Consider the following 12,590-nt stretch of genomic DNA (forward strand, 5'->3'; position numbering starts at 1 on the left):
TTATCTTTATAATGACATGCTCATTTTTATGGAATCTGAACTTAAGTCAGTGGTTATATATTTTATTTATGTAGCTTCATCAGAATGGGCAAATCTCCAAGTTCTAATGCAAAACCAGGGCAATGAAACATCTGACTACATGAGTACACCATGACCATTACTGTTGAGTGAGAGTGATACTCATCATATCATAGTTACATAGTTACATAGTTAAGTCATACATCAAGATAGGCAGACAATATGCATTGTTGTCATTTCCTCAGACTACATCAAGGGTATTTTGCTTAGATAACGCAATATTACAAACCTCATTGTAATAAATGGCACACATCTATAAGGCAAACATTGCAAAACTCAGTCATAAAATCTGGTAATGTTATGCTCAAGAATTCTTGGGAATTTCCAAGGATCTGTGAGAACATACCGAGACAACCAGACATAAACCAGACCGAACCATTTTGCAAAGGTGATTCTTGTGGCCTACAGAGTAGACAGCCGCCCACATCAAAAACTCAGACTAATGTTTACTGTGTTGTTCCTGAAGGATGTACGTTTCAAAAACCAAATCCATATACAGTAGGACTGACCTGTGGACTATGCACAGCACAAGTACCAAGGAATTTTGTATTTCTTTAAAATCTAAAAAGAGCCACATGTATATGCTGAACATAACACATCTTTAGATATTCCCTGAAAAACACCATTTTCCCCCATTCAGACGATTTCTTTCAGGATCCTTCACAACAGCAAGGCTTTGCAGAAAAAGAGTCCAAATACTAAACCGCTTGCAGTTCAGTCCTTCCACCAATAGTAAATTTGGTGCATCAAGAAACAAAAAATCTGGCGAAGAAGACCCAGGACTGTTAAGGAGCTAGAATCCAACATCCTACATAAGTAGGGCCATATTCATCTCCGAGAAACTTCAGTAATTGGTCTCTCCTCACTTCTCAAATAGAGTATTGTGTAAAAAAAAGGGAATCTACACAATAGTAGACATGGCCCTGTCCCACCTCTTTGGGCTTGCATTGCATTGCCGCTAAGGTGGGAAGTCTTTTTCTCAGCAGCTGACATATGTTCTACGCAAATCATTGCATTGTAATGAGGGAATTGGGATCATACTCTCTCTCTCTCTCTCTCTATATCTATATATATATATATAAATTACAATATATGACCACGTTCACACTACGTGAGACATCGGCCGTACTGTGACAGAACGGCCGGTGTCAATTAAGTTTATTCTGGCCGGTACTGCAGTACCAGCCGTGGCAAACTTAATTTCTATTGAGTTGAGATGCGGGCGCATCTGCATCTGGCAATCCGAAGCCGCACTGTCCATTGTGTGCACTGCAAAAGAAGAGCCCGTGGAGCCTCGAAGAGTCTCGAAACACAGGACTAGCCAGATATCCCTCCGGAAAGGACCCAGCCTAGGGGTGGCTCCTGTAGGGAAGCCACTAAAACCACCATAGTGGCCCAATAAGTCAATTTAATGACACAGGAAAAACCAAGGCCAGGTATTTATCCACATACAGCTGTTTCGGGGTGTTGCCCCTCATCAGTGTGGAGCAGGATTCTGGCTAGGTGGGAGCAATGCCTAGTAGAGCCATAAGAGAAACAGATCGCTGATCTCAGGGACACCAGCCAAACGACAACACTGCCGGATGCTACTGAAAGCGCTCAATGCAGTGAAATCCTAGGTGCATTGCCACAGGCTCTTCCTTTGCATGTTCATGTTTCACAGGGGGCAATGCACCCAGAATTTCTCTGCATTGAGCACTTACTAGCAGCCAGCAGTGTTATCTTTGGCTGGCCTCCCTGAGATCAGCGATCTGTTTCTCTCATTGTGTGCACTGTCAGGGTTGTGCTATACTATGTACTATGTGTATACACTTCGGCCAAAATTCCCTCTGACTGCAGTGCATTCTGACTACAGTGTATATTACCTTACCCTCTAAGTTAATCCTCATGTGAACCCCAAAGACCAATTAGAACTTATCCTTGAAAATAAGTTAAAATGAGAGACAGGGAGGATCCAACCTTGGTCTTAAAGTGTCCCATGTCAGGTTTTGCCGCTTATAATAATTGTGAAAGCTTTCTAATCAGTTTGCTTGTCTATGAAAAAACATCTATATTATTAATGGGGCGATATTTCATATATGAGACAGGTCACGCCCACTTTAACCATGACATCATCCAGCTAGAAAATCAATTCTACGCGCCAAAATATAAGTTAACTACAGTATTCTAAACTCAGTCCTCCCCATTACTTGTATTTCTGGCAGCCTGCGCCAATTAATAAAGCAAACACATTTCTTTTTATGAGTGATGGAGATTAATATTCTGTGGTTTCATTTGCTTTGACAGGATCTCAATATTCTGTCGCAGGCGCGGATTAATGGCTCTGCTGTTATTAATGGTTGTGAAGCAGAGATGCTCTGTGCCCTTACATTAGATGGCAACACGTCTACGCTTCAAATGAGGACTGAATGCCAGCCAAAGCTGAAAGTGGAATTTATATTCAGACATAGCCAGCCCGCCTTGAAAGAAATCAGCGAGGAAAGCAAACTGTCAATCACTGTTGGCAAACAGACAAATTACAACATTGACATTTTACTGAAGTCTGGAACTTGCTCCATTGAAGTTAAAGGAGATATTAATGCTGACAATAAATTACAATGGAAAATGGTTGCAGAAAACAAGTGCAAAACTATCCAGGTAATGGGAATAAATCATAATGCTTAATAATGCAGAATAATCTATATTTTGTGTTTTAGAAAGATAATCTTTCCTTTGCCAGCTGTCCCTTTTAAGCATTTACTGTATTAGATGTATGTGCTCCAGACTTATATAGAAAACGTTCAAGCTTTAAAAAAAAAAAAATCTCCACCATTACAGGGCTCTTGACTGTTTTTCTATAATCAAAAGACAATATAAAGCTTGATTCACACTGGGACAATAGCCTCCTTCCATCTGCAATAGCGTCTTGTCAGATTTGACAGATGGATACCACTGACATATCGTAAAGTCTTTAAAAGGGCATTCCGAAGAATAATCAGCTGGATTATCAGCTGAGCAAGGGTTGAGGTTACAGCTGCTGACCATAGAAGTCTATGGAGAGTGGAGGGTTAATAGAGAATAGCTGCAGAAAGGAGATATAGTAGTAAAGGATCTGGATTATTAGCTCATTGAGGGTTGAGGTTACAACTGCTAACCATAGAAGTCTATAGAGAATGGCGGGTTAATTGGAGAGAGGAGATATAGTGATGTGCGGTCTCCTCTTGTCTTTGTATATAGTATATGGGAGACACACGCAGTTAGTCATATCACTTGGTCTTCATCTACTTTGGTGAGGAGTTCAAGATTGAAATTAAAAGAAAAAAGCAGCTGAAAATGCAGAAGTCAAACAATGGGAAGAATTAGTGTTATTCCACGCATGTGCACGTGACAGCTTACTCTGAATGGTCATCTAAAATGAGAGTTACACTTTAAATAGTGCAGGCGGCTTGGAATTACTGGAAATTTAATTATCATTTAATTATAATTTATTGTACTTTAAAGTCTGTTGGATGACCCTGCTTATGATGGGTAAATGTCACAAGGTTTATTTATGGGAAGTGTCAGGACGCAATAGCATTGTACCAATGTTAGAAGTGCTTTAGCGTAAATGAGGTCGCATAGATTTATACGCCAAACACTGTCATTAAAATGTCTTTTTATAAGTGTTGTAGGTTCCCCTGGGCAGACATTAAATCCCACAGTTCAGCATAAATATCTCAGTGATGAAAGGTTTGTCAAGTAATGGTGACTGGTCACTTGGAATAACCGTAGTCAAAGAATAAAAACGATCTGTATATGCAAAATAAGGCACACTGTATAAGGCACATTAGCTGTGTGTGTGTGTGTGTGTGTGTGTGTGTGTTTGTGTGTGTGTGGAGATAGAGAGAGACTGTAACTAACAAATTACTTGACTAAATAGTAACCTAAACCCTTTAGGGTACAAACACACACCGTATACGCAGCAGATACGCAGCAGATCTGCAGCAGATTTGATGCTGTGTTCAGTTATTTATCTCTAATCTGCTGCGTATCTGCTGTGTATCGCAGCAGAAAATATGCTGCTATACAGTGTGTGTGTTTCTACCCTTACACAGAAAGAGGAAGAGGTGGATTCCGAGATTCCTTTTTATTCCTTTATTTAGTGCAAATAGTGCTGTATGTAAATTGGAATCTCTCTTGGGGGCTCGGTTCACACGTTGTAAGAGTGCGGCTGTATTTGCGGCTGTAATTGTGCGGCGGTATTTTTGGTGGTTCGTGTGTATGCTTGGAAGTATAGGATATGCGGCTGCACAGTGCACACTATCTCTGAATCTACGGCCCTATCGTAAACGGACCCGTAAAAAATGAACAAGACCATTGTTTGCGGCTGAACATGCGGCCGTGGATTGACAGGCGGTCCGTACGGAGTACTTCAAAAATAGCCGGCAATGATGCCGAATGCCGATGCCTCTAATAGTTAATATATTAAATTAATCAAACACATTTTCTTTGTAATCAAGACACTTTCGTTGATCAATAATTTATTTCTAACGAATCCATCATTTTGCAATTAAATATACTGTTAAAAAAATAGATATATAAATAAATGTATATTTATCTATATATTTATTTTTTGACAGTATATTGAATTGCACAATGATGGATTCGTTAGAATTAAATTATTGACCAACGAAACTGAATTTATTTCAACGAAAATGTGTTTTCTTAATTAAATATTAATTAGTACAGGAAGCTCTATAAGCCGTTAATTCATATGCCGGCAATAGAGCATTCTGTACTAATCATCACTTTACTTTAATTAAAACATCAAATGTTTCTTCTAATTATGTTATCACAATAGCATTATTAGAAGAAACATTTAGAATTATATGTGCGCTCAGCTGATTGGCTGTTCGGCTGAGCGCACATATAATGAGCCGGTCCGCAGTACAGTGACTTCATTGTGCTGCGGACCAGCGAAGAGGACACATCGGGGTGAGTATAGACCTCTCCACACCCCCTCCCCAGCACTGCACCCCTCCCAGCAAGGAAGGGGGGTCACTTAACCCCTTCCTTGCTGGGATGGGTGCAGTCTGACATCAGTCTGGCCCCCAGGGGGTTAAGGGGGATGCAATACATCCTCCCTTAACCCCTTGGGCGTCAGACTGTAAGCAGCGATCTGTAAAGATGCTGCATACTGTAAGGAGCACAACACCGCTCACAATGATGGGTGTTGTGCTCCTGTTTGTGTGTTTTTTGTGTGTTTCTCCCTTTTTGTTTTTCAGATATCGGTATCCTGGGGATTACGTCGGATTCCATGGACTACGTCGATGACCAGCGGTTGTTCTTTGAATTTTTTTTAATAAAATGGTCAATGAGGGGTGTGGGGGTGTTTTTATTTGAATAAAAAAATTTGTAAACTTGTGTCTTGTCTTTATTTCTTTACTTTATAGACTTAGTAGTGGAAGCCGTCTAATAGACGGAATCCATTACTAAGTTGGGGCCTAGTGTTAGCCGGTATAAAATGGCTAACACTAACCCCCTATTATTACCCCAGTACCCAATGCCACCAGGGGTACTGGGAAGAGCCGGGTGCCAGTGGTCCCGGAGCGTCAATATTGGCGCTCCTGGACCGGGCGGCAGCAGGCTGGTAAGATTTAGGCTGGGGAGGGCCTAAACCAATGGCTCTTCCCACCCTGGTGTTACCAGGCTGCTGTCGTTTGGTTTTTAACCCGGCTGGTTATAAAAATGGGGGGGACCCTATGCGTTTTTTTTTAATTATTTATTTATTTTAAAAAAAACCCGCATAAGGTCCCCCCTATTTTTATAACCAGCCGGGTTAAAAACCAAACGACAGCAGCCTGGTAACACCAGGGTGGGAAGAGCCATTGTTTTAGGCCCTCCCCAGCCTAAATCTTACCAGCCTGCTGCCGCCCGGTCCAGGAGCGCCAATTTTGACGCTCCGGGACCACTGGCACCCGGCTCTTCCCAGTACCCCTGGTGGCATTGGGTACTGGGGTAATAATAGGGGGTTAGTGTTAGCCATTTTATACCGGCTAACACTAGGCCCCAACTTAGTAATGGATTCCGTCTATTAGACGGCTTCCACTACTAAGTCTATAAAGTAAAGAAATAAAGACAAGACACAAGTTTACAAATTTTTTTATTCAAATAAAAACACCCCCACACCCCTCATTGACCATTTTATTAAAAAAAACATTAAAAAAACGCTGGTCATCGACGTAGTCCATGGAATCTGACGTAATCCACAGGATACCGATATCTGAAAAACAAAAAGGGAGAAACACACAAAAAACACACAAACAGGAGCACAACACCCATCATTGTGAGCGGTGTTGTGCTCCTTACAGTATGCAGCATCTTTACAGATCGCTGCTTACAGTCTGACCCCCAAGGGGTTAAGGGAGGATGTATTGCATCCCCCTTAACCCCCTGGGGGCCAGACTGATGTCAGACTGCACCCATCCCAGCAAGGAAGGGGTTAAGTGACCCCCCTTCCTTGCTGGGAGGGGTGCAGTGCCGGGGAGGGGGTGGGGAGAGCTCTATACTCACCCCGATGTGTCCTCTTCGCTGGTCCGCAGCACAATGAAGTCACTGTACTGCGGACCGGCTCATTATATGTGCGCTCAGCCGAACAGCCAATCAGCTGAGCGCACATATAATTCTAAATGTTTCTTCTAATAATGCTATTGTGATAACATAATTAGAAGAAACATTTGATGTTTTCATTAAAGTTAAGTGATGATTAGTACAGAACAGTGGCGTAGCCACCGTGGTCGCGGGGGTCGCCGCCGCGACCGGGCCCGCCACAAGGGGGGCCCGCGGGGCCCCCCGATCAATCACTCTTGTGACCGCAAGCATTGTTTTGCTTGCGGTCACAAGAGTCGGGCTCCGTCTTCCCCCGGCTGGTGCGCGGCTGCCGGGGGTGTCGCGTCTTACCCCCGGCAGCGCGCGCATCCCAGAACTCCCTGCGCGCCTTGGGCCCTGACTTCCGGTTCCGGCGCGCAGGGAGTTCTGGGATGCGCGCGCTGCCGGGGATAAGACGCGACACCCCCGGCAGCCGCGCAGCAGCCGGAGACAGACCAGGAGGAGTGAGAATCAACGTGGGAGCGCGATGTCAGGTGAGTTAAGTTTTGTTTTTTTTATCAGCCTGTACGGGTGGGGGGAAAGGAGGGGGCCATCTATGAGGGTGGGGGGAAAGGAGGGGGCCATCTATGAGGGTGGGGGGAAAGGAGGGGGCCATCTATGAGGGTGGGGGGAAAGGAGGGGGCCATCTATGAGGGTGGGGGGAAAGGAGGGGGCCATCTATGAGGGTGGGGGGAAAGGAGGGGGCCATCTATGAGGGTGGGGGGAAAGGAGGGGGGCATCTATGAGGGTGGGGGGAAAGGAGGGGGCCCATATATGAGGGTGGGGGGAAAGAGGGGGCCATCTATGAGGGTGGGGGGAAAGAGGGGGCCATCTATGAGGGTGGGGGGAAAGAGGGGGCCATCTATGAGGGTGGGGGGGAAGGAGGGGGGCATCTATGAGGGTGGGGGGAAAGGAGGGGGGCATCTATGAGGGTGGGGGGAAAGGAGGGGGCCATCTATGAGGGTGGGGGGAAAGAGGGGGCCATCTATGAGGGTGGGGGGAAAGAGGGGCCATCTATGAGGGTGGGGGGAAAGAGGGGCCATCTATGAGGGTGGGGGGAAAGAGGGGGCCATCTATGAGGGTGGGGGGGGGAAGGGGACCATCTATAAGGGAGGGAGGAAGGGGACCATCTATAAAGGGGGGGAAAGGGGACCATCTATAAGGGAGGGGGGGAAGGGGACCATCTATAAGGGAGGGAGGAAGGGGACCATCTATAAAGGGGGGGAAAGGGGACCATCTATAAGGGAGGGGGGGAAGGGGACCATCTATAAGGGAGGGGGGGAAGGGGACCATCTATAAGGGAGGGGGGGGAAGGGGACCATCTATAAGGGGGGGGTAGAGGGGGCCATCTATTTGGGGGGGCAACATAGGGGGAGAGGGAATACACAGAGGGGGGCATATATTATTAGGAGGTCACAGAGTCAGGGCTACCCACTAAATGAGGGTGTAAAGGGGACAGTACAGATGTGCAGTGTGTAGAGAGATGGAGATGGTGTCAGAGTGTGGAGCCTAATATGTCTGTCTGGCAGATTCTGTGGATTCGTGGCTCGGAGAAGTTCTCATAACGGCACAGGACGGATGGAGAAGATGATGAAAAGGAAAGAACTCCGATCAGAAAAGACGTCTCCTGTGAGTCACCTGATATAACTGCACTGTAATGTATATGGTGTATAGAACCTGTGTAGAGCTGGGGCCACCTCTATATGACTGGATGAGGTGATTTAGTGTACTGGATTTGGTCAGTAACAATATGGTGGTGATGGTAGTGGTTGTGGTGTGGCGGTAATGTTTCCTCCCTATATACTGGTATTACTGGTAATATTGGTCTCAGTATACAGTATGGCGGTAATAGGTAATATCTGTCTTGGTGTGTGTGTGTGTATATATATATATATATATATATATATATATATATATATATACATACAGTGGTACCTTGGTTTAAGAGTAACTCCGTTTAAGAGCGTTTTGGTTTAAGAGCTCACAGTTTTTCAAAATTGTGACTTGGTTTAAGAACATTGCTTTGGTTTAAGAACTTCCTGTATTGGGTGGGAGCGCGAGTGGAGAAGGGGCATGGCCTGCATAGCGGGGTCTACAGCACTGTACTCTAAACACCTTCCAAATCATAGCAGATCCCCTTCAGGCTGGGGCTTACATCAGGGGACAGGACTGGGGGGGGTAATCTCTCCATAGCTGTAACCCCTCTCTCCCCGGACAGAGAGTGCTGCATGTATGTGCCCACATCTGTACTGCTCATTCCTTCATGCTCCCTGCAGTCTCTATCAGCCCTTGTGTTTCCCATCCTCTCCATTACTGTACAGTACAGAATAATAAATATATTTGGGGTGCGGAACCAATTGTCTGCATTTACATGATTTCTTATAGGAAAATTTGCTTTGGTTTAAGAGTGGATTTGGATTACAAGCACGGTCCTGGAACGAATTATGCTCATAATCCAAGGCACCACTGTGTGTGTATATATATATATACACAAACACACACAACAATAGCATCACTTGGTCGTGAAAGGAGGGGGGGGGGGCCCAAGTTGGCCTCTCGCACCAGGGCCCAGGAGACATTAGCTACGCCCCTGGTACAGAATGCTCTATTGCCGGCATATGAATTAACGGCTTATAGAGCTTCCTGTACTAATTAATATTTAATTAAGAAAACACATTTTCGTTGAAATAAATTCAGTTTCGTTGGTCAATAATTTAATTCTAACGAATCCATCATTGTGCAATTCAATATACTGTCAAAAAATAAATATATATATAAATATACATTTATTTATATATATATTTATTTTAACAGTATATTTAATTGCAAAATGATGGAATCGTTTACATTTAATTATTGAACAATAAAAGGGACTTTATTACAAAGAAAATGTGTTTTATTAATTCAATATATTAACCATGAGAGACATCGGTATTAGTGCAGAGGATCGCAAACCCAGGTAATAGCAATTCATGTAAACTGTTTCCCTGCTTTCCCAGATGCATCCAGAGGTGTTTGCATCACTTTCTTAAGATTTTATTTGTTATTTTTAGTTGAACCAGATTTCCAAGTAAATGACCGTATGTTTTGAGCCGCATGTCTATTTTTTCCCACGGCAGTAGTTTCACCCGCACATTTACAGCCGCATAAAAAATACAGCCGCACAGTTACAGCGTGTGAACCCAGCCTTAGGGTGGATTCACATGTAGAGTATCCGCAGTGGATTTCACACTGCAAGTTCGCAGCGAAATCCACTGCAGATACCTTCCCTGTAATTTTCAATGAGATTACATATGCTCAGTGGCATTGTCATCCTGCTGCAAGTATATAAATGCTGGCCCCCTTAACCCACCGCCGGCCGGAGCATACTTTACCTGATCCAGGCTCCCAGCTCCTGTAGGTCCCGCTCAGCCAATCGGGGCTGTACACTGATTGGCTGAGCGGGACCTATGGGGCCTGGAAGCCTCAGATGCAGCTGAAGCGTGGATCAGGTAAAGTATGCTCCGGGCAGCGGGGGGTTAAGGGGGCCAGCATTTACATACTCGCATGTTTGTAATCTCATTGAAAATGACAGGGAAGTTATCCACAGCGGATTTGGCTGCAAACTCGCAGCGTGAAACCCACCCTTAAAGGGAATCTGTCAGCACCTATGCCCTACCTAGGGTGCTGACAGTGTGCTGTAGCTGGCAGTCCCCTAGTAAGCGTGGTACCTTTTGGTAATTTGCAGTGGATAATGCACAATCCTACTGTACTTAAAGAGTCACTGTTGTTAATTTTTTTTTGCAGAAATCAATAGTCCAGGCGATTTTTAAGAAACTTTGTAATTGGGTTTATTAGACAAATATGCCATTATCTGCATGTAAAAAGCCTTTTCCCAGGTCCCCCCCTCTCCTCTCCTTTCTGTCATCCACTGCTCAGAATCAGGAAATCTCAACTGTTTTTTCATAAGTCGGATCTGTCTGGTCTATGATAAGGGAAGGGGGGAGGGGGAAGAAGCGAGATTAGAAGGCAGCTCAGAGACAAGAACAAAGGATAACACAGCCTGTACTATTGATTTCTGCAATACAAATTTTAACGACAGTGACACTTTAACCCTTTAGGGACCAAGCCTATTTGAGCTTTAATGACCAGGCTCATTTTTCAAAATCTGACCTGTCTCACTTTATGCGCTTATAGGTCAGTGATGCTTTAACATATGCTAGCGATTCTGAGATTTTTTTTTGTAACATATGGTACTTTATATTAGTGGCAAAATTTGGTCACTATCTTTTGTGTTTTTTGTGAAAAACATAAAAATATCATGAAAAATTTGCACTTTACAAACTTTGAAATTCTCTGCTTCTAAAAAGAGAAAGTCGTATCACATAAATTAGTTACTAGGTCACATTACCAATATTATAGAAAAGAGAAATGTGGACAGCGCTCCATGGTATAAAGTCTGATGGCAGGTGTAAAAAACAGGAGAGTAAATGGAGACTCTCACCTGTTGTGGTTGTGCAAATGCAAGGCACAACACTCAGTAACGTATGTGTGTGAACCGCAGCCACTCCCAGAGACCAAACCGGTTAGCAAATAGTCAGATCCTCCACTCCTGCGCCCGATTACACCCAGGGTTTGGAGTGGAGGATCTGACTATTTACATTACCAATATGTCCTCTTTATTCTGGCATAATTTCGTAAACATATTTTACTTTTCTTGGGTGTTACGGGGCTTAGAAATGTATCAGCAAATTATCAATTTTTCATGAAATTTCCAAAACTAATTTTTTTAGGGACCAGTTCTTTTTTTAAGTGTGTTTAGGAGGCTTGTATACTTGAAACCCCCATAAATGACCCCATTTTGGAAACTACACACCCTAAGGAATTAATCTAGGGGTATAATGAGCATTTTTTTTAACCAATTGTATATTTATTAATTTTCCAAATGTTTTTACAGCAAGGATATGTAGACAAGTTAAAGTGAACCAGTATAGTAACAGTAGCAACAACATCCAAAAATACAGATGAGTGAGAATTCCGAGGTTATAGCTTATCCCATCAAAAGGGAAAACACTGATCTATATCTTTAAACCAGAGAAACATAACAGTTGAAAGAGGCAATGTAGCATATTATGCGTTTAGCAATTAGTGATCGCAGAAAGCGTTTGAGAGTAAGGTTTTCCCAGGTAGAAAGTGTACTATACCATGTACAATCATAGAAAACAACCACAAACAAGACAAGGACTAAAGACGAGGGGGACGACAAGCAAGGAGAAAAACAAAACAGGGTTGTGCAGAGTGCATGTTAGGTGGGGGCCTGTCCATCACGAAAAGCATCCCAAGGGGACCATATTTTGTCAAAAGTTTCCATTTGGAGTCCCTGTAGGGCAGAGAGATATTCCATCCTCCGCACCTCCTGTATTCGATTGGTAAGATCTACAGCTGACGGAATCGATCTGCGCTTCCAGAAAGTAGCCAGAAGGCACTTTGCTGCTGTTAGCATGTGTAGGAGTAACCTGGCCGCATGCTTCCGCATCCCCTTTGGGGGAACGTTCAATAGATAGGTAAGAGGATTGAGGGGGAGAACCTGGCCAACTACTGCCGCCACTAGTCCCTGAAAGCCCTCCCAGTAAGGCTTCAGAAGGGGGCACTCCCAGAAGATATGAGGAAGGGTTCCTATTCCGGAGAGGCATCTCCAACACGTTTGGGGGGTCGCTGGGTAGAGGCGGTGTAGAAAATCTGGGGTATGATACCAAAAAAATAAAATTTTATATTGGTTTTCCCGGTAAGTAACACAGGAGGAGGACTTGGCTGCCTGGGACCATATAATCTCCCATAGTTTAGGCGAGATGGTGTGGTGCATAATCCTATCCCACTTATCCATGTATAGGTGCCGTACCGCCGATCCCTCCCCTGGTGAGTTAAGG

The 12,590-nt window shown here is 44.0% G+C and overlaps 1 protein-coding gene across 2 annotated transcripts in view; it reads left to right on the forward strand.

The window, feature by feature from the left end:
* The window catches only part of LOC138801178 (uncharacterized), a 206,013-nt gene that overhangs the window by 113,763 nt on the left and 79,660 nt on the right, over positions 1-12,590 (forward strand). For both annotated transcript variants that reach the window (XM_069983727.1, XM_069983728.1), the window contains exon 45: positions 2,365-2,715. In XM_069983727.1, the coding sequence (XP_069839828.1) occupies positions 2,365-2,715 (351 nt within the window). The remainder of the gene's footprint in view (positions 1-2,364; positions 2,716-12,590) is intronic.

This window comes from Dendropsophus ebraccatus, chromosome 9 (assembly GCF_027789765.1).
Source record: "Dendropsophus ebraccatus isolate aDenEbr1 chromosome 9, aDenEbr1.pat, whole genome shotgun sequence".
Lineage (NCBI taxonomy): Eukaryota > Metazoa > Chordata > Amphibia > Anura > Hylidae > Dendropsophus > Dendropsophus ebraccatus.